The 23,357-nt window shown below is 37.8% G+C and overlaps 2 protein-coding genes across 3 annotated transcripts in view; both read right to left on the reverse strand.

The window, feature by feature from the left end:
• LOC149003800 (Chaperone DnaJ-domain superfamily protein) overlaps window positions 1-6,169 on the reverse strand; it is a 38,919-nt gene extending 32,750 nt beyond the window's left edge. Inside the window, exons 1-2 of the mRNA XM_089138858.1 lie at window positions 5,861-6,169; window positions 3,913-4,332 (exon numbers count right to left, since the gene is read on the reverse strand). Coding sequence (XP_088994984.1) covers window positions 3,913-4,332; window positions 5,861-6,169 — 729 coding nt within the window. The remainder of the gene's footprint in view (window positions 1-3,912; window positions 4,333-5,860) is intronic.
• Window positions 6,170-6,281: 112 nt separating this feature from the next.
• Window positions 6,282-15,477, reverse strand: LOC149003801 (casein kinase 1-like protein HD16). 2 transcript variants are annotated; one of them, XM_089136627.1, is made up of 18 exons: window positions 15,110-15,477; window positions 14,469-14,600; window positions 13,686-14,168; window positions 12,990-13,115; window positions 12,846-12,919; window positions 12,696-12,765; window positions 12,557-12,612; window positions 12,355-12,426; window positions 12,143-12,237; window positions 11,604-11,670; window positions 11,314-11,443; window positions 10,994-11,209; window positions 10,744-10,871; window positions 9,149-9,323; window positions 8,959-9,049; window positions 7,358-7,515; window positions 7,034-7,222; window positions 6,282-6,847 (listed from the first exon to the last, which is right to left on the reverse strand). In XM_089136627.1, the coding sequence occupies exons 3-18, from the start codon at window positions 14,112-14,114 to the stop codon at window positions 6,788-6,790; spliced, it is 2,136 nt and encodes a 711-aa protein (XP_088992753.1). In that variant the 5' UTR covers window positions 14,115-14,168; window positions 14,469-14,600; window positions 15,110-15,477; the 3' UTR covers window positions 6,282-6,787. The 2 variants fall into 2 exon arrangements, with proteins under 2 accessions (XP_088992753.1, XP_088992755.1); XM_089136629.1 differs by lacking the exon at window positions 14,469-14,600.
• Window positions 15,478-23,357: the final 7,880 nt, after the last annotated feature.

Consider the following 23,357-nt stretch of genomic DNA (forward strand, 5'->3'; position numbering starts at 1 on the left):
CATCTCTCGGGGGAGATTCCTAGCAATACAGAGGGATTTTCGACCAAGGAGGTTGTAAATTTCTTGCCAGTCAATGCTTTCCGATAACGGTAGTGGCGGGCGGTGGTGGGGTTTCCAGTGAGACATAGGAAGAAGATGGGTGAAGGGACCCAACTAGGGGTTGGGTATTAAGTGAGAGGAGTCAGAGGCTTCTTTTTGTAAATTTAAAAACTTAAAATCCTTAAATATAAAAGACAAAAATCATATTTACCAACACATTATGGGCAAAATGGTCATTTTAGTTTCAAACTAACGAAAAGTTAAACTGTGGGTAACTTGCAATTTTATAAAAAGTGCAAAGTGGACGCTGTGCAATTTAGCCCACTTAAGTGAGTGCCTTGCAAAAAACTCTATTTTGATTTGTTTTGTGGTGAAAGTGATATAGAAAGACAAATCACCAAATGCCACTAATAATTTATCTAAACAATGTATGTATATATAGAAAACTCCTTTTTGCACTCCTTTAAGATTTTTTTGGGTAGAAATTTAAGGGTTTTTTTTCCCTTCTTCTTTAATATCTTATATATTGATTAGGCATATTTTAAAGTTGGAATAATGAAAAATGTAGAACTCCAAACATTAACATCATATTGTATTTGTTAGTCGCTTTTTATATAATATGTTTATAATAGACCAATATTTTTATATATTAGATCGTTCAAAGTGAACAAGAAGTTAGATTCAAAATTAAGAGTAGTTGGATTATGCAAATCAATTATTATATGATTCAAATTTGATAACAAACAGTAGGGGTGTCAATAAAACCTTGTAGACCCAGCTTGGCCCCAGCCTGGCCTGATATCAACCTGATGTTTTCAACCTGAAGGACAGGCTTGAGTCACAAAAATGATCACCCTTATGTTAGTCTAGTTTGACTAAGTTTTACTGAAAATATAATTATAACATCAATGCAAGGTTGGTAAGAACATTATTTCTCATCTAAGAGGCCTTGGGTTCAATTCCAATACATGGCAAATTTTTCATTTTGTTTCTTAAATATTAGTCAGGGCGGGCCGAGTGGGGTTGGGGCTTGGGTTTTAATTTCAATTTCTGGGCCCTTGCCCGACCCTATTAAGGATAGGGATTAGGGCCAATCAGGGCTAGGGCTAACTGTCGCAGCCCAATCAAGGAGAGGGTCAGGGCCACAGGTTAGGGCCAATCATGGACATGGGTTAGGGTTAATCAAGGACACAAGTCAGGGCCAATCGGGGTTGGGGCCAATTAGGGATAGGGGTTAGGGCCAATCAGGATCAGGGCCCACTGTCTCAACTTGGCCTAATCAGGAATAATTACGGCGGAATGGGCTTGACTTGGGCTTGTAGGGCTTAGGGTCAAGAACAAGAATTCTAGGCCATGAATTAAGGTCAGGGCGGGAATGGGCTTAGCCAAAAGCACATAAGGCTGGGAATGGGATTGGAAAAACCTGGCCCAGCCCGACTTTGTTGCAGCCCTAGTGTCAACCATAACATAGGCTTGCTCCAAAGGAAGGGTTCTTGTGAAAGAACCTGCACGAACTTGATCATAATCCATATGCAGCCCTGCCAAGAAATCATACACTCTAAGCTTGTCTTCCCACTTCTGATTGGCAACTACATCCATGGCATAGGATGGAGTAGAACGGCCATAGAAGTCAAGAATATAATAATTGCTCCAAAGAGTGCTGTAGTACTAAGACAGGGTAAACACCTTCTGTTGCAACTGATGAATTTTTCTTCAGATCTCAAAGCATTGTACCTCATTACCAACTTTTGAGTATGTCTCTTTGGCAACCTTCCATATTGGAGCAGCATAAAAAAGAGAAGTAACTCTTTGTAATACTTGGTTCAATGGAATGAAGGAGAAATCTCATAACCTAACACTCATTTGTCTCCCACTAATCTTGAGTAATATCAGGGGAAGACGATTTAATTGAAGTTCCATAGAGATGGTCAGTTAGGTCACGAGCACCAATTGTAAGAGAAACAAATCGAGACCAGCGAAGATAATTGATCTCATTAAGTTTCACAATAGTCATCTAAAAGGGAGAAAAATCACGAAGATCCTCAAAACTAGATGTATTAGAAGAGGCAGGGGTAACTGGATCAGCCATCATAGGAAACAAAAAAAGGTCATATATTATATTAAGGGAAAATTAGGATTGGTAGGAAAAAAAGATCACCACCACAGACAAGGCATAAGAAAATTTTTGGAACCAAAAAAACAATTTTAGAACACAAAGGGTAGGGAGTGATGGCTCTAGAGGAGTCGAACAAGGAGGGGCACACCTCTAATGGCCATCATAAGGATCAACTATGGGCATAAAGGCTAGTGCTATACTGCTAAGATGTGGACTTGCCAGTAAGGGTGATCGATGACCCTAGATGGGTTGCCTGGTTGGTGTGACTCTTCTAGGGAAGTAGTAGGTTAGAGAAGGGCCAAAAACAAGGATCGATGGTGCTTATGGATGCTGGAGGTGAGACACGATGGGCCTAGACAAGTGTGATAAGCAAACCTACTAGGCATATCGCAAGGATTTTTTTAAGTTGGCAGTAACTCTAACGGAGATGCAAAATGCTAGCAATGTTGCTAGGTAATGTTACAACTTACAATAGGCGAGGGAGAAGAGCCAGGTGGCGGGGGGTCCTAAAACCAAGAGGAAGATGTGTCACTTGTTTTAAGCCACCTTAAGGCAAGGAGGCGATGTGTTTTTCTAGTTTGGAATGTGGCGGAACAGAGGAGAGAAAGTGGGTCAAGTGGTGGTGATGCTCAAAATTTTTTTAGGGTTCTTGGATCAGAGTTGGCTTTAACACCATGTTGAAAGACTTACGGAATTTCTGGCTTGTCTGAAGGACATAGCAAGAGCTTTATTTATACTAACAACCTTTGAAAGTTGGAATAAATCAAATCTCCAAGCGTGGAAACATTACAAGAGAAAATAAAAGATTCTAAATCTACTCCCAATATGGAAGCCCTCAATATGGAAACTAAAATCTAAACCTGCCTTAAAAGTTACAACAGTATAGAACTTCTGTAACAAAATGATATCTGACTTACTCCCCGCTTAAAAAATCCATCTAAAAGGCATTGCTTTCCAAAGGAATGAGTTGTTCATGAAGAAAAAGCATAGTACTGCATGATCACAGATTTCTACAGGAGTTGTGCTAGCTGTATTAGTCATCATTATTACAACTAAAAATATTTCAAGGCTTTTCAATATTTTCTCTGAAAAATACGCTAAACCAAATAAATATTGCAAAAGTTTTGTAAGCTTTACAAAGTTTTCTACTAATTGATTCAAACATCACTTTCATGGGACTTTATCCTCTAACACAGAAAAGGCAAAACTTGCAACAGAATTTGCACTACAGACATCCAAAAGAAGAGAAGGGAACAGAAAAGAAGGTATGCTGATTAGTCCATTAATCTGAAATCAAGTCTGCGGAAAGTCACAGAAGATGTCAAGGAAACAAAAGAAAAAAGCAATGCAGAAATTATTCTAGGACTCTATCAGAGGACACAACTCGCTCACGCCAAATAAAATTCGAGCCAATAAGGTCAAGTCCTCAGTGAGGAACCTAACAACTTTTCAATAACACATCATCTTCAGCAACATATTTCTAAGGTGCATAATCGAAGTTCCGACAACACAAAACACTACAACGAATGTCAATATTTAGTTCAGAGAGCAACAAAGCAATCGTATAAATTAGACAGAGATAATCAACAGATAATAAAACCGTGATAACAACACTCAGGCGAAACTCATCGAAACCCTTAAGGCATATATAGAATTCAAATTTTGATCTATCTATACATATTTTAAGTATATCAATCGAGAGATTGACATATGGAAGGAACTGGGACGGAGACGAATTTTTCAAATACTTAACAAACCTTTCGAGCGAGAAGACGGTAAGCCTTCTTGATATCGGCGGAAGAAGCAGTGGCAGGAACGCCAAGCACTTGGTAGTGGTCCTGACGGCCATTGAGTGCAGCAGAAGCAGCAGAAGAAGAAGAAGCCACCACTGGAGATGGAGACCGAGGTCGAACACCAAGAAAATGAAAATGGCTCCTCCTCGCTCGGGAGACGAAGTTGAAGCACCCCAGTGGGAGTAGGCCCACCGCGGTCACCAGGAGGGTTGCCTTTGCCTTTGCCTTTGCCTTTGCCTTTGCCTTTTTGCCTTGATGACGCTGAAGCTCGGGGGGCAAAACGAGAGGTATACCTGCATTCTTCAGGCATTCCTCTCCCTCTTCACACTCCCAAGTCCCAAGTCCAATCCAACCAAATGAAAAGCCTCTACCTCCCAGTCCCTCCTTTCACTTTGTGGGGATTTTTGTCTGTCTCTGGGGTCCAGGTATCTGTCTGATCGCCGCCTGCGGGATTAACTAGAGCCGTTCACGGGGGTATCTAAATCTAACAGACTTAACAGTGAGAAATTTCATTTATTAGGAAAAATTTCAGCTATAATCCCTTGTCTAATCCAATTTACCCTTGAAGATGCACTGCATTGCTATTTCCCACTCTTTTTTTTTTTTGTCAACAAATAAAAGTCATAACATTAAGAAAAAGAATGTAAGCCAGAAAATCTGGACGCCAACAAAGATACATCAACCATGAATAAAGGTGGGATATTCCACCAAGATCGAGAGAGGGAAAGACAACGTGCCCCCCAGCAAGAAAATCAGTAAAAATATTGCTAGTCCTATGAACAAAATTAGACAGAACCATATTAAAGTCTATGATAATCTTAAAAATTTTAGAAACTAAGCTAAAACTAAACCAATTTAAAGAAGAACTAAATCCTTGGAGAGCCAAAACGACTGGTAGGCAATCAGAGTTCACTTGTATGTGAGATACTCCTAAAGATAGTGCAAGAAATAGGCAATTTCTCAAGCATAAGTGCTATTTCCTACTTAATAATATATATACCAGTGGCAACATGTTGGAACTTGGAACTACATGACTAGAAGTTAGTATGTGGTATTGTACTAAAATTCTTAGGAATCTTTCTCCCAAAAAACAAATTTCTACGGAATTCCAATTTAAAAAAATATGTGACATGAAATATGTTATTTTGTGGTGGTGGGGGGGGGGGGGCAGGGATCTTACATAGCCATTCTGCAGAAACCCTACCCTACATGCTCAACTTACTATGAATAGTGGGGATCCATATAAAATCCTATAGTAGACTACCAACCTACCATGTTCAATGTGGTCCATTTGTTTGATTTTCAGAAGAAATTTTAACTGAAATCACATCCGGGTCTAGCTAATGTAATGGGCAACAATTGTTCGGTCTCAATTTTAACAGAATGATTTATCTCAAACCTTTCATATCAGTCTTGTTTTCATTCGCATTTTTTAACATTTTTTTAATGCATTTAGTATCTATTTTAAATCCTATATTTATTTAAAAAATTAAAAGATAAATCATCTTATTTAATTTTGTACAATCCACTTAAAATTCAAATACAAATTAAGTTCAATAATAAACATATATTCTTTTTACAAAAACTTTCACATTTTTCTTACTTACTCCGGAACACTAATATCATCTGTTCTCTAAATTCATTATTAATTTTCAATTTTTTTGACATACCAAACTTACTCATTTTTCATTCATAATTTATTTTGAACAAAAGTTATCAAACCATTTAACATTTTTGACCAAAAAAAGTTTTAAGGATAGTATTAGGAAATGAGATCCAACGCGTCTATCATAGGACTTTCCCACCCCCTTTTTTCTCATTTTTTTCCCCTTCAGTTCGAACATTCAGAATAGTGCCGGTCAACTAAATTGAGGAATATGTTCGATCCAAGGCTGTAACAGGATATAAAGACCATTGCGCGCAATCTGAACGTCCAAGAAGATGCAAAGCAAATTGACACTCGCCTAAAGCAGAATTCCCTCAATTCATCAGGAAAGAAAGCCTGTAGCTTGAAGGTGACGGAGCAAATTGTGATGAAATAAGAAGAGTGAGAAACCGGTTGCAAAGAGGATCGGGGAAGTGCATACACCTGAACTGAAAGCAACCAAGAAAGTTCTACCCATCTGGAAATAATTGTGCAAGAAGGCCTGGATTGGGTTGAGAAACCGACAAGTTTGAACGCAGCCGAGTTACCAAGCATGCAGATAACACAACGCGTCATATCCAGGGGTGGTGGTTGTTATTATTTGGTCAGGAATCAGGATCCAGTACTGATTTAAGAGTATCATATAAAAAGGAAAATGGGAAACGATGACAAAGACAACAACCATACAATGCCGAAAGGTCATTATTAATTACATACGTGCGAATATGACTACCTATGAACTACAACAATAATTCAGGTGTGAACCGTGAAATCCCAAACTTATTCGAGAGCAATGCAACAGAACAGCCCTTTGCATGATATCACACTAGTAGCAACAAGCACAACTTAGATCACGGCTAGTTTACTAAGAAAATAAATTTAGTACCCTGCCAATTCCGTGGAATCACTTTCGTTCGATCATCAAATTACTATATAGCATAGCATATACTCGTGTTTTCCCAACAAATAACTCTGTCTTCGGTGGCTCTAGTTGATTCAGGCCACATGCTCGGGAATTCCATTTTTGGTTGTTTTTGTTTTCCTTTTCCCATTTTTACAAGGGCGTAGTAGAGTTTGGTGGTACTAGACACAAGCGATTATCATTCACATCGGGCAACTAGCTCTCTCAACTTTTAAGATTTGTTACCTTCTACATTTCTCCGGAAAATTAGCGACTATAAACCCCCGCTGACATTAACAAACCGTACGACCATTACAAATTGATGCAATATAGAGATTCTTGGACCATTTTTCCTGTTTTTAATGAAAAAAACAAATAGCCAAATATTAGTAACAATAATCGCACATAGATCTGCAAAATTGCCAAGATATCAAATTCATGAAACCATGCCTTTTCTCACCTGCATTTCAACTCATTAGTCGATGAAGAACCAATAATTTAGTGTTAAACCTGAAGCTATATAACATGTAGACACTAACCTTTACATGGGTGCTTGGAAAGGCTGAGGTACGCAAAGTTTCTTGTGTCTCGTCCACCACTTTACGTTTTGGTATGCTTAAGATGAAGGCAGCTTGATCAGGAGTGGCAGCAGTGGAGGTAATCCTGTAACCACTCTCCCATCTCCGGTGTATTCCTTCGCTTGGGTACAAAAAATCAAGCTCCACAACCTTGTACATAAAGCCCAGAAACAGAGAACAAAAAGCAGTTAGTTATAAAAGGGCGGTCAATGAAGTTTTTGAACCCTGAACCAAGTAAGGAGTTCCCAAGATAAAATTAGCAACCAATCAGTAAGGCCAACATACCTGGTCTGAGTAACCAGCATTCCTTGACATTACTACACCCCAGCGACTGCCAGCAGTAGTCATGGAGGTTACATGGAAACCTTCTTTCCATTTCTTATTAATCCACTTGAAGGGGAAAGATTCACTCACTTTATAGGACTGTTGGGTGTAAGGTGTCCCTATAACATTTACAGAACACCTTGTAAGCAACGGAATAATACCTTTGCCATTTAATTCTATTAAGAAAAGGAAAATGAAGAATGGAATCTATGATCGATTAGGATGAATGAGTCATTGACTAAATGAAATAGTTATGGATATGTATTTCCTTGCAGCTTCCAACAAAAATTTTGCTCAAGAGAGACCATAAAACCTTCAAGAAATGAATGACCATAAACGTAATACCAAATCTGATGTGACAAATGATTTTATGGATGGAAAATTAGCAAAAATTAGCAGAGCAGACCATCGAGTAACTGCTGACATATAAGTATCTCACTTCCAGAAGTCAAAATTTTGAAGTGGAAACTGACTTTCTAGATGGCTAGCTGACTTAAAAGGAAAAAAACAATATTCCCAAACTGCAATGACTTTATCTTTCCAGTCCATCACACTCCCAGGAACTACCACATGAACAGAAGGCACAACCAGGATCACGAGCCCATGCAGTGTGACCTATGTACAGACTCTAATCAAAGCCCATGCCGGATGGACAGGGGTTAGAGAAGAATACTATTGCTGACAGGTAGCAGAGGAACCTCAGGGTCAGAGAATGTTTTCTGACCACATTCTACGGGTTTGCTTCTTATATCAGGTATCTCAATTCTTATCCTCCCCTATAAAATAGCTACCCAATGGCCATTTCCAGATCTAAAGGTTGTTAAGATTAAGAAATATTTCCCACCATACTTTTGCTCCACAAACTGGACCCTCCTACACAGACTGACCCTTTTTCCGTAAAGAACCTGGGCTTCAAATCAAACATGGCAAGTTGACATTGTGTCTGGGTTTATCAACTATGATTAAATTAGGAACACTGTTCATCTCCTGATGTACCAATGTATTTCTAAATTTCCCGCACTCAACAAAACTATGCAGGATAGCTAAAATGAAGCTAAATATTCCATGTTTCATATGCAGACACAGCATTCAGTTATGACAATTCACAATACGAAAAATTAAAAAGTAACAAAATAGGCAGCATTTATATTTTATAATGACATGTGAATGTTATATCACACTCAGCCTCTTCGCTGCTGAACTGTTAATATAAAGGTGATGATGAGTATCATAACACATTCATGTTATCCTCATTATTATGCTTGGTTTTTCTCTTTTAGCTACCTTTGGGTATTTCATAAACAAGATAACATGAGCTCTAAAGCTAGACTATCCAAGTCCTTTATCAGTTATCTGCATTATTGTTTTTGTCTTTTCTCCTTTAGCCACCTACGTGTATTTCTTCCAGAAAACTACATAAGCTTTGAAGCTAGACTACTTAAATAGCTTTCACACAAGTGAATGCTAGTCCTACAGCAAGAATGACCATGTGACATTGTTGTGACTTTTTTCACATAGGAAAGAAAAAAATAAAAGCCTGCATGCCGGGATTAGCTACTGACCTTTAGACATAACAACCAATGAGCTCCCATTTGCTGCACCAGCTATTGAACTGATATAATAATTCTTTTCCCACTGTTCCATTATCCAATCCTGGAAAGTATCCATATTCAAACCAAAGTGATCAGCAGCAGATCATGAACATGCACAACTCAAATAAAAACATAATAACTACCACCTTTGTCAACCAACCTTATGTAAGAAGACAGCAGACAATTCATAAACCTGAGAACAGAAACCTGTTCCAGCATCCATGATAAGGGCCCAAAGATTTGCTGCAGATGCCACACAACTGATGTATAATCCATCCTCATTACCCTTCTCCACATGTTGACGAAGCCTTGTATCTGCCACATTGTAGTGATACCTGCAGCAATCAGGAAGAATATTCACTTCATTCCTGCAACCATATAGCTTAATGGTGTCATGCTGCTAATGAATATTAGAGAGGCTTTAAATGATTTAATTCAACAAACACCTATTGTTTCTGTGATCTCATGAACGTTTAGGGCTTTCCCAAGCCCTTCACTCAATATAGAAACCCATTTGATCATTTCTAAAATGCCCCATCACTATTTCATTTAACTGTACATCGGTCTTAGATCTGGACTCTCCATGCATTTAACACTGTTTCCAGTCTACAATCAATCTCCCCCATTCTAAGTCCCATATACAACTCTTCTCACCACCCTGTACAATTTAAAATATGACAACAGTATAGTGCCCCTCACTCACTATTCTTCTAGCTTCAATCTTAACCTTTATTTCTATCTTCTTCCCCAAATTTCTTCTCAACAAATACTTTAACATAACCTCACCAAGAGCTCATAACTCAAATTGTTGTATGGATTTCTATTCTCCTCAAGAGTTCACTATCAGCATATGTGCTATTTCAAAATAGCACAAGAAGAAATTTCTCCTCCCCTCCCGCGTTAATCCAACTGCACGTATCCAATCCAAATGGATTAATAATAACATGTAGCTCTTTTCTTAAATCTAGTTCAGCGAGTATCATTTCAAAGCTAGCTATATGGTATCTATTTTGTCTAAAAGATATTGATCGACTCCTTTACTATTCTATATAATTGCCTTTTCCTCCACATCTCTGCTTTTAACCATTATTTCACCTTCTTTTTCCCCCTCTTTCTGTTTGGACTCTTATAGTATGCAGCATAGAATTTTCATACTAGTATGTATTGTTTAAACTTCTCTTTCTACTACACAAGTTATTGATTGTCAGTTTCCTATCTTTCAAACTACTTCATAGCCCAACCTAAATACACCGCTAGTCTGCATGTGGAACCAGTGCCTGCTTCTAACCATGATGTGGTGGAGATGCATGGTTGCTTTCATAGAATGATGCTCCACTAAATTCTTGCCTTTGCTCATTTATGCCAAATGACAGTGTATATAGAATTTCCAAGCGACCAAGTATAAGTCAGGCAACAGAATTTCATGAATCAAGTAAGGTAAGATAACTCAGGAGACAAGGTGAATAGTTTCTTGAAAAGGACAGATAATTGCTTTGATTGCCTCATAACTCAACCATAGCAACCACAAAGAAACTATTTCTACACCAAATAACAACTTTTAAGTTAGTTGCCTTGCATCGCAGTGGCTTCAGTGTTTTAGCCAAACAAAATCGGTGAGGGCCAGTCAACATTCCAAAGACAGCCTTGAGAACTGTCATCAAAGATTAAATGATACACTGCACAACAAAGCTGCAAAACGGATGCCATGAAAACAGGTACACCACATCAATTATGCCAAGTTACGTATTAGTTTACCTTTGTTTCATGGGTCGCCGTGCATTATAAACTGAAATCCACTGGGTAGCAGGGCTTCCTAACCGCACTTTCTTCTTAGGTTGCTCATCTTCCAGATTTACAAGCAATCTTCCACGCTTCTGGCCAACCTATTTATGCGAATGAATTAGAGGACAAGTCATAAAAAGAAAAGGGGGGAAGGGATGAGTATTTGTACTACTGATGATTAAGCACTTGAATCATCTCTAAAATGCTTCAGAAACCTCATAACCTTTAATGCTCCATCAATTCTAATTGGTCTCAGGCTGGATGGTTCTATCAGGCTTTCAAAGAGAGAAATAAGCTTAGCATAATTTGGTTCCTCATCAAACTTCATATTTGTCACAACCTCAAGGAACTGTTTGAATGGAGCAGGACAAAAGCAACAGAGAAGCTCAGGAGAAGTAGCCATCTTTTTTTTGCAAACAAGGAAACTCTTATTGTCTCCCTACAGGTTAAGAAGCCGGACAACAGATGAATATTAGATGAAGCATATACTAAATATGTAAAGAATAATTGCTAGTTGTAATGGACAATAAAGAGCTGGATTACCTGATAACCCTGCCATGGTAACCTTCCTTTTATTAGAAATATCAATGTGTAAGCAAGTGACTCCAGGTCATCCCTTCGACTCCCTGTCCGACCTAAATGTGCATGTACACTAGCATATCTAATTGTTCCCCTGTCAAAGAAGAATATTATTAATTAGAATATGAAAGCAAAGTGGATGGGCCTTGGTGCTATGGTAAGCTGGCTCCATTGTGACCAAATGGTCAAGGGCTTAAGTCTGGAAACAGCCCCTGAGGATACATATGTTCGTCGAAGGTCAGAAAATTACAAACCTGAAGATGTCAGGCCTCTGGTCATAGTCAACGTGTTGACCTGATGATGCGTCCTTCCATCTTGATGCTGATACCATGTACAAATTAATGACACTAGCAAAACTTAGCAATAAAATGGAATTTATTCTTGTTAGAAAAGGGCAATTTAGGAAGGGATTGATCCATCGAGAGTTAGTACTTTGCACTAACTCTCGATAGGAAAGAGTGGTAGGAATTAAGAGTTTTATACCAATTGAAATAGGTTTATGCTTTCCTATATAGGATAGACTTGTAAATTAGCCTATATATAGAAAAGTTACTTTGAGGAGTGCTCACATGACAGAAGAGCCTCCACAACTAAATCGTGGCTTCCATCCTCTCCTCTCCTCTCCCCCATTCCTCACCTTATTCTTTCTCAAAATAACAATTCCAAATTAACTAAAACATCTATACCAAGTTGACATAAAAGATTTCAAAATTTAATGGACATTGTTTTAGCTTCGAAGTATTCTAGGATTAATATCCAAGTGACAGATGGTTGCAGAGCAGGAAGAACATACCCAAGCCAAGATCAATAAGAAAGAGCTTCTTTTCATCGGCAGACCCTGGTTGACCAAGTAAGAAATTTTCTGGCTTTACATCCCCATGCACGTACCTTATTTAAGCAATGTACAACTAATTGATAAGTTCATGAAATGGAAGAACGCAATCAACTGACAATACTTAAGAGATAAAACTAAAAAATAAGAAGTAAAAAGAAATCAGGAAGTACCCCTTCAAGTGAAGTTTTTCAAGAATTGATATTGATTCCACAGCAATGCAAGCCACCATATTAGGTGACATCCTGTTGTAAATATTGAATATGGAAAATACTGTAAGAGATTACACCCAGCCAGCAACCCATAAGCAACAGTGCAAGAACACACACACACACACACACACACGCACAAACAAAGAGAGGCTCTGTTTCTTACGACTGTCCTACAGAGTTCCAAACATCCCAAAGACTTGGCCCGAGCATATCCATCACCTGAATGATTTGTTTAATTTCAGTCAGAAACAAAACAAAGAATTTAGAACCCTTACATAAAGGAATCCAAAGTCAAAACTCACCAGAATGTAGTAGTCTCCCTGGCGACCCTTGTAGTGAACTGAGGGTATTCCATAACACCCATTCAGGGTGCTACTTGACCAGAAAGCAAAATCAGTGATCAAGCTTGGGACAACATAACAGATAGATTTAGAGAACAATAAGACAGTTACCTGTAAACTTGCCACTCATAGGGTGGGCCATAATTACAACCTTTACTGCTACGGTGCTCAAATTTCAACGCCACCTATTAAGAAATAAATTAAGGCATTGTAAACTGGAAAGCTTTGAAGATGAGCTTATGGTGATGAGTGTACCTCCAACGCATCTGCTCCCGTTCGTTCTATGCCACCATTCATTCTTCTTCCGACATAAACTTGACCAAAACCACCTTTACCCAATTTCCTTTCTATTTTATACACTGGGGAATTACCTACTTGTACCTGCAGGCAGTAAGGGATAGAGTGGTCTTATTATTTTAGGGGAAAAAATACCTGAGCAACCAAGGGATTACAGAATCAACAGAAGGAATGCTATGGGAGTCAATATTGGCCAGGAACATAACCATTTGGACAGAAAAAGGAGCTTCTGCATTGCAATTAATGAAGCAGTAGATGGAAAGAAACAAGTCTGAGCAGTCTGTCTATTTCCAGCACCACAGCCCATATGCACTTAAAAACTGTAAACAGAAAATACTAAGCAAAGAAAAGGTTTTTTTTTTGGGGTGGGGGAGAGGGGCCGAGAGAGAGAGAAAAGGGAAGACCCATTTGAATATACAGAAAACTCCGCTAAGTGATAAAAATGTGGCAGAGGAGTAGATAATGGAAAATGTGTAGTACTATACCAAAGACGTACTAAGATGAGATAAAGGTAAGAGAGTAGAATTACAAGAACTAAGGGCAGTAAAACACACTACTAAATGGCCAGCTGCTGACATCAGGTTTATTCAAATAGCCAGTCATTCTTCAGGATCAACTAATTTGAACTGGAATAAAGGGTAAACGGGTGCATACCCTTTCAGGGACTGGAGCTGTGCTGGCATCCTCCTCAACTCCCATCAGTTTCTCCGCACTTCCACCCTCCATAATTAATTCTTTGTCTGCAACACCCTCTGCCCTCTTGAAAGCTGGTTCAGCTGCTCCAACAGCTGCGCCTTCTGGGAAAACCTCACTAGGAATCTCTGGGTCCAACTCTATCAGCTTGATACCTCTCCCTCGACCAGCAGCTGCTGGTCTTGCTGGTGTTGCTGCTGATGGTCCTTTTGCTACTGCTGTGGCATTGCAACCCCTTCCTCTTCCACCACCAACTCTCCTTCCAGTTCTATTTTGAGTAGGCAGGACCAAATTTTGTGCTTGATTAAGAAGTTGGGGAGAAGGCTGAAGATCATCAAGCCGCTTAGACCTCAATCGAGCTTGTCGGGCTCCACTTCGCAGCTCTGGCATCCTTTCTCCATGCAACTCACATCCACATCAATTCAATGAATCCCTGCAGAACTTCTGAAAGCACAAAGCAATAGCAGGAAAGCAAATCATGATCCATGACAAGAAAAAACATAAAACGAAGCAGAACACTCCCAACTACTTCAAAGAATTATTAGGGCATGAAAAAATTCTCTGAAGATGGTCGGCTCCTTATTTTTGCATGGTGCTCCGTCCTAGAAGCAGAAATTGCTGACAATACTAGTAAAGAATCAGATTGCAACCCAATGAAAAATATAAATTGGACTAAAATAACCAAAGGTTCAATAATTGCAAAAATAAGGGAAAAGGAAAAGTTAAAATACGAAAACAGCTTACTAAGCAAGCAATTCAACCATAGAGACCAGCATTTTTGCAGAAATCAAATATCCCAATGTAGAAGCTTCAATATCCACTTTTCTAGCACGATCTTAGAGGAATCGAATGCAGGTTAAAAGAAGATGTATCCATCTGCAGGCATTTGCTTATATCAAGTTTCTTTCTTTTTTTTTAATATTTGATTAGTCTTAAAGAGGGAATTGGGTGGGGTGGAAAGAAAAAAAACTTTAAAAACGGATAAGATGACCGAAACCATAAAAACATTTTGCCATGCCGAGAATTTCTCACTAATCCAGAAAATAAATTTCAGATTAAAAAGTGTCTTAGACGACAAGCCGAAGCAATTTAAATCGTGAAACCAAGTAAAAATAAATTGAAATCCATGTGTGTAGATTCCAACTTTCTTCTTTACCAAGATAATCGAATAGAATCCAGAGAAACGTCTGTCTTTCCAATTTCAACATCATTTGAAACAGAATCCATCACCATCAAACACCTTTAACAGTAAGACCAAATCAAAATCAAAGTTTTAAGTTTTTATTAAATGATCCTCAGCAGCAGGAGACATTTGAAGACCGATCATCAAGAAGCGAAGTCTAACGATCAAGTAATCAGTAAAGAAAAGAAAAGAAAACACTCACAGATCATCCAAGAGCCGCAGCCCAATCGAAGAAAATCGACGATGGAATCTTTTAAATTGAAACTTTCTGCAGGACCATCGTTTCTAGATCAACAATGCTAGTCTCCAACGATTTACGGTCCTATTAGATTCGACTTTGTAGAACTGAAACTCCGTCCAAGGATATCAGAAAGCTTAGCTGGATTTGGTGGAGATTGGAAACATGTTTAGGTTTTCTTGGGAGGTGAGATGGTGAGAAGATGGATTTAGGTGAAGATTTGGGAGTTAAAATGGCTATGTCCTCTGCGCACTTCTCTTTATCTGGTGTCGGAGATCCTCAGTTTTCTCTTCTTTTTCTTTAAAAAAAAAAATCAGTAAATTGAGGGGAAAATAAACCATTTTTAAAGAAAACCAAAAATTTTGCATGCAAATGTGGCCTTGTAAATGGCTACGGATATACGATTTTAAATCATGTACGCACAAAAATGACTATCGTAACCTTATGTTGGTTTCGAATTTGTTTAGATTTCACCGCTAATTGGTCTTTTCGAATTCTACGTCATCGCGAGAAATCAGTGCAATCCTGTGTTACGATACTCACTAATCCATATGGCAGCGATCCCCATTGATCGTTCGATGCAATGTGTTAAATCATCAAGGGCCCCACCAACTTGATATCGTGTTTCAATTTGAAAGTTCTCTCTCCGTGATGGCGAACCCTGTTCTTTGGCCGTTCCTCGATGAACTGTGAAAGTGAAACTGACTAATGGGTAGTGGGTACCAGTTATTTACATATGGGGCATAATTTCACAGACATGCTGCGTCAGACATGGTAGTATATTATGTATAATGCAGGAGTTTCATGTAGATCCTGAAGTTTGGTCATTTTTAGTCCCAAAAAATTGAGACTTTGCATATACTTCCCTGTACTATAGAAAAAGTCAATTTAATGAAAAATTATCATTTTTATGACCAATTTGTTCTTATTCTTTTTTTTTTTTGGCAAATTTCATTTGGATCCCCTGAGATTTGGTTTATGTCATTTTTAGTCCAAAAAATCTAAGACTTTGCATTTGCTTCTCATTTATTATAGAAAATATCAATTTAAAGATAAATTATCACTTTTATAACCAATTTGCCCTTCTTTTTTTTTTTTTTATTTAATTTTTTTACGTACACACTCCCCACCTGCTATGAAACTCATGACTCTCCCTTTTAGTCTAAAAATTATAGAAAAGTCCAAGAATTTAAATAAATTTTAAAATATGACCAAAATACATTTATATGTTAAAATGACTCAATTACCCCTTAGCTTAAACCCTATTTGCAAAAATTAACCTAAAATGGAGACAAGTGTTTTCTCCTTGGTTGAGTTGAGTCAATGGAAAATGAAGAAAATGGGTGAAGGGGGAATCTCTTCATCCATCTCGGATAAAATTTTACTTTGCAAATAGGGTTTAAGCTATGGGGTACTTGAATGATTTTAACATATACATGTATTTTTGTCATATTTTAAAATTTATTTGAATTTTAAGACTTTTCTATCATTTAGGACTAAAAGGAGAGTCGAGTTTCATGGCAAGTAAGGTGTATATGTAAAAAAATTTAATTAAAAAAAAAAAAGGCAAATTGGTCATAAAAGTGATAATTTGTCATTAAATTAACTTTTTCTATGGCACAGGAGAAGCAGATATGCGAAGTCTCAATTTTTTTGGACTAAAAATGACATAAACCAAACCGCAGGGATGCAGATGAAAATTACTCAAAAAAAATGAATAAGGGCAAATTGGTCATTGAAATGATAATTTTCCTTAAATTGATTTTTTCTATAGCACAGGGGAGGCAGATGTAAAGTCTTAGTTTTTTTGGATTAAAAATGACAATGACCAAACCTCCCAAATGAAAATTACCCCCTTTTTTTTCCTTTAATTTTTTACGTTTCTTAGTATATATAAATGCACAGTTGAAGTTAGATGGGCATTATGGGTCCGTGGAAGGGTGAGACACTGTCAGTTTCTACTCTATAATAATAATAAAAAGGCCAATGCAGGGTTAGTTGGGTGATAAAGATCCATACTTCTTAGTGGAGAGGTCATGGGTTCGACCTGTGGACGGCAATTTTCAGTATTAAAAAAGCACCAGTACCAAAAAAATAATAATAATAATAATAACGAAAAAGTGCATGAAAATTGGTCCGACCAAATCTTAATTAAAAAAAAAAAATAATAATAATAAATGAAAAGCTTAATTTTCTAAATGTTCAAACTTCAAAATGAGTTTACAACAAAAGGTCTCAAGGAGAAGAGACCAGAGTTTTTACAACTATAGAAATATTGGAGGAGATATGGGGAATTTATCCATCGGGAGGGAATTTATTACTCCACTAAATGGTCAGGCTCAGCTCCCCCAATAAATTAGAGAAATGTTGACCACTGATCTTTGTGGATAAGAACAACTTTTTTTGGAGGTTTGGATCATTTCTTTGGAGGATATCTCACAACAAAATACTCAATGAGTGAGGAGAGATTGTCATGCAGAAGTATTCTAATCCAACGTTGTCCATTGAATTTTGATATTTCATATAATTAAATCTTATAATTCATTAGGACTCATTGGGAGAGTCCCTCCAAGGGAAGGAGCCAAACCCCCACATGTGAGGCTCCTGAGAGGCTGGGATCCTTTTGGGATACAATTGGAAAGGCACGCTATGGTACAACAGTACAAGTTGCTTTATTGTGATTAACTAGTTGCAGATTTAAATTTTGAAACTAGGTCAATGCCAAAGCAAGCATCAGATTCCCAAACAGTGCAGGGTAACCTGCACTGCCATGATAAAACCACCAGTCATCCATCTAGGGCTGCAACAGAGACGAGCTGAATCAGGCATTTAAGAACGCAATCTCAGCCCTGAACGCCTCTTAGTTAAGCCCACTCCTGATCTGCCCTAACTCGGGGCCTAAATTATAAACAAGAAACTCTCAGCTGCTCCTTTCAACATTCTACGTAACTGCAGAAGACACTTCTCCTTTCTATCAAATGCATGCTCCAAGGAAAATTGGTTAGCAGCACTCCTCTTCCACTCTTAACAAAAAAAAGGGGGGCTGAAGAGAGTAACCACAAGTAGCCGTCTCACGTCAGAAACTCCATGAACGATGCCAGAATGAAAGTTATGAATATAATCCTTAATCACTATAATAGCACCTCAAGTTTTGCAAGCCTTGTGTCCGACATGGAAGAAGCTAATCTGATCATTGTCTTTCCCAAATCAAAATTCTCGATTGGAGATCCCTAGATGAGAATACCTCATTAAATTCTACCTAGCACACATTACATCTTAAAGGCAGGCTCATACCAAGCTTCATCCAATGTTAACTCCAACTACAAAAATTGTTCTGATACAATCTGGCATGTTAATCATAAATACAGCATGAGCATTACAAGTAGAATCTAGAAGATACTACATCAATCAACATACTTTGACAAATAACTTCTTGTCACAAACATGAAGACCTATGTTGCAAAATTGCATTCACAGCAACACTTCTTTGATTGAAGGCAAACAAAAGAACGCAAAATTCATCTTGATCTGTTCAGATGGGCTGTACAAGGCATCTCAACCATTCTTTTTTATTGAGTTTCTCTCCCAGCTGTGGAACCAATTCCAAAAAGCTAGCTCAAAGATTTCTTCTTTAATCCTTAACACACAATTTTACAGTCATCTGGAACCCTGAACTAAGCATTTGGCAGCACCGCTCCAAGAAATCGCCAAATTCAAGCAATAGTACAAGATGCAATGACTTGATTGAAGACTTAAATAAATATATATATTAGTTACTTCTTCAGGCTGTTGCTTGAGAGGACTTTCTTTCCGTATGGACTTGTCCGTAATGCTGGAAGAAAGGGCTTGATAGCCTCTAGGCAGTGCATCATGAAGAGCTTCCTACTCCAAAGGAAAATTAGGAACCATATGAGTTGCTAGTTGCTACATGTGTATATATATATCGAGCGAGCGAGGGAGAGAGAGAGAGAAGAGAGTCCAGGGAAGTCCTACCTTAGACTCATTGAGTGCTTCTTGAATAACATAATTCCCATAAGGGTCTGGCAAGATTTGATCTTGGGCAAGAAGAAGAGCATTAGAAGTGATCTCGCAGATCAAATGCCGTATATGTTCACCATCAGAAAGGCCAAGGTACTTTTGAAGCACACAGCACCCATGGTGGTCTGTGGCTAGCTCAACACAGTGAGAGATTGCAGCTTTACAGAGAAACTGGGAAACAAAACTCAAAATATGATTTAAATAAGAGAATAGCAAGCTGAGAACACAAGCTGAACATCAATTTGTTACTGTGGAGCAAATCATGAGGAAAAACTTGAAAATGGACATACACATGTCCAACCATCAGAACAGTTTAGCAAAATAATTGATCAGAAGATGTTCTCATCCTGAACCATATTGAAAATATAGAAATTCACACTCGATCCAAAATATCAACACATTCTATGACATCCAAAGGAAAAAATTTAAAAATTAAAACCACCAAAATACATACCAGCAAATGTTTTTCAACTTCTGAACTCAATACTAAAGCTTAATCAATGTATAAAACTCCTTCATGCATAAAGTTTAACTTCAAGCTTGGCAAGTTGGCTTAACTTGACAAATCCATAACTGATTGTTGATAAGCTTGTGTTGAGCTTTTCTGCTTCCAACTCTTCTATGTATTTAAAGTTCCTTCTCCGTCTAGCCTTTTCTTTCTTTCTTTTTATTTATTTATATTAATTAAGTCATAAGACAAAATGGGGATCAGTGAATCCGCATTCTGTTCCACAAATTTCCTAGAAATTTTATTCAGTCATTGTAAGAGGGCCAACAGATCTGCAAAATGGGACCTTTCTTAAGAACTATATCCTGAAAGAATAAAGTTCTGACCCTAATCGTATCCTATATATCCATTTTAATTTCTAAACTAGGTAAAATGAGGTATAGTATATCATAATTTATGTTTGTCCTCAGAAATTCGTGCACGATTCTTTTCTTTCTTTCTTCTTTTTATTTTATTTTATTTTATTTATTTAAATTCAGAGGTTCATAATTATATTTTCTAATGATCCATCATCTCTACAGAGTTGTTGACATGGTTCTCGGCTTCAGCAGTCAGTGGAGGGGTATGGTATTCAATTATTCGACCTCCCTGACAAATCTATTTAATTTTTCACATGCCTAAAGAGAGGTGACTTTAAAGGATACAGTCCACATGGAAATATATTGGCTAGCCAAGACCATGCTTCTATAATGAACTGTACCAAAGTAGGAATCGTGTCATCATTTCTAGTGAGTGCTCTAAAAAGAAGTGAAACTAATTCTGCATCTTGAGCTGTCTCAGAACTGGGATCAAAATTTTCCAACACCAAGCTTATCCCTTGTGTTGGTAATACTCCATATATATTCAAATCTATATGATAGGGGAAAGATCCTTACCTGGATTCGCTTTCCCAAATATGAAGTATTTGCAGCGGAAGTAAATCTAAATCCACGTTCTCGTTCCACCACCAAAACTCTACCGGGGTGATTCCACAATCACTAGGAAAGGGAATAATTTCCACAACCCAAATGCCGTGTGGAAAAAGGATGGATGAGTGATCTAAAGCAAAGGAAACCTCCAATGAGTTTCTCCTTCCTTCGTTTCTTAGAGAAAGGGAGAGAGAGATGGAGCCGCCTCTTTTCTGGAAGAAATCTCGTACGAATGAAAATCACTCACTTCTATCGTGTACTTTCAAGTGATGCGGTGGTTACAAATATATAACCTATATTCTGTAACCGCCCTAATTGTGAGTTTCCAGAATTGCCCTTGGGAGTTTAATTTATTAATTATATTAATAAATTCCCACATCTCCCACTTGCACAAGGGCAAGTGTTAATCTCTCAATGTGTCCCAAACACACATGTATATCCCAGATATACATATATATTGATCTCTTCGCTATGTATCTCAGATACATAGACCACCTGTGTCCCAAACACTAACATCCACAAGTCATACTGGCAAAATGGGTTGTGCGACCGGTGATATACCTGCACGCGTGAGCCCCAACCTAGAAACCTTCCCAGAAGGCCAGAATGGCACATCACTCAAAGAAACATATCAAATAAGTATAAGTATACCATAGTGTCCTAGGTTTATTCAAACTCACTAGACTAAAGGTATCTCGATTCCTCTGAGAGATCACCTTCTTGTCCTTAAAAATAAAAAGACAGAAATTTAGGGCTGTCGAATTTAGAAGGTCAAAAGAAGAATTAGGGATGTGGATGATTCAAGTTCTAGTTTTAGAGAAGAAATAGGTTAAATTGCTAATAGGAGGATTTGATCTCGTTAGAAATTCATGTAACAAGAAGGAGAAAATCACATAAGAGAAAGAAACAGGGGGGTCCTAAGGGCCTCCTCACTCCTTTTGTACTCACCAATTGAAGCTACAGCCATGGGATAAAGACTCAATACCTATGACAGCCCTAAGCTTATTTTTAGGGAAAAAAGTTTTGTTTGAAAAGTGTATTGTTTTTTTTTTTTTTAAGGGGGGGGGGGGTTTTTTGTAAAAAAAACTTTGTTTTTTTTTTTTTTTTTTTTTTAGTCTAATTTCACACTTCATACTTTTCAAATGTTCCTTTTCAAAACTTCTTTTGATAGATAAATGAAAAGAGTTCTCTGAAGGAACATATGAGAAAAGGGAAGGGGTAGGAGGAATCAAAGAGATCCAAAACAAACATTTCTGACAGGAGAAGACAGGACCATTAGAAAAAAGTGCAACTAATAGGCAATACAAAACCAGCATAGTGCCTCATGGGTTGAAATGTCAAACACCTTTATTTTCCTAAGCTACTAGATGTGAATAGTCTAGGCATGTAGGTACTAATTCCTCCTGTTAGAAAAGGGCAATTTAGGAAGGGATTGATCCATCGAGAGTTAGTACTTTGCGCTAACTCTCGATAGGAAAGAGTGGTAGGAATTAAGAGTTTTATACCAATTGAAATAAGTTTATGCTTTCCTATATAGAATAGACTTGTAAATTAGCCTATAAATAGAAAAGTTACTTTGAGGAGTGCTCACAAGAAAGATGAGCCTCCACAACTAAATCGTGGCTTCCATCCTCTCCCTCATTCCTCACCTTATTCTTTCTCAAAATAACATGGTATCAGGGCTGTAGGTCCTCTTATTCCTTTCGATTCTATAGAAAGGAAAGAAACTATACCTGGAGAAGAAGCAATCGAGAAGCAGCAATCGTTTCTGGTTTTTTATTTATTTATTCAGTTTTGAATCTGTCTGTGTGGCTGCTATCGGTTCTGCTTCATAGGAGAAGAAGCAATCGATTGTGAAGAAGCAGCAATCGTTTCTGGTTTTTTTTGATTGTGTTGAGACTTCGAGACTTCGAGAAAGAGTGAGAGAGATCGATCGTGGTTCCTTTCAGTTCTGCTTCTTAGGAGAAGACCTGCGATTAGCTTTCAGGTTTGGTCTTGAGTTTCGGTGGTTTTAAGGAGAGATCGATCGTGTTGAAAGACCTGAGATAAGTTTTCTGCTTTGGTTTGGTTTTAAGTTGGTTAAAGTGGTCCAAGTTGGTTTATTTATGTTTATAAGATTAATCTGAATTTGGGATTAATCTGGGAATAATTCTGATTTTGATTTCTGATTTGATTTCTGGGATTTGATTTTAAAATTGTTTGATATGGGAGAAACTTCAAGTAAAAATACTATGACTGAAATTATTTCTTCATCCTCTCATCGGTTAACTGAGAAGAAATTGGAGGGTGGATCAAATTTCCACCAATGGAGGGCTATAGTTAAAATTGTTCTTACTGGACGGGGACAGATAGATCATTTGACTAAGACTGTACCCATAGATGATGATACTTGGGCAATTGTTGATGCACGAATACTTGGGCAGATGTTTAATTCTTTGGCCGTTAATATTATAGATTTGGTGACTCACTTACAAATTGTGAAGGAATTATGGGAGTATTTGAATGTGTTGTATTCTGGTCAAAAATAATCTGGCTAGAATCTACGAATTGTCCCAGGAATTTTATCGAGTAGATAGAAAAGGTAGAGATATTACCCAATATTTTGCAGATTTTAAAAGAATGTATGAAGAACTTAACTCTATTCTGCCTATCTCCTCTGATGTCAAAACTATGCAAAATCAAAGAGAGCAATTAGTTGTTATGGGTTTATTGGGAGGTCTTGGAAAGGAGTTTGAGGCAGTTATAGCACAGATTCTTG

This window comes from Hakea prostrata, chromosome 10 (assembly GCF_041222555.1).
Source record: "Hakea prostrata isolate BN-2017 chromosome 10, UWA_Hpros_2, whole genome shotgun sequence".
NCBI classification, from domain to species: domain Eukaryota; kingdom Viridiplantae; phylum Streptophyta; class Magnoliopsida; order Proteales; family Proteaceae; genus Hakea; species Hakea prostrata.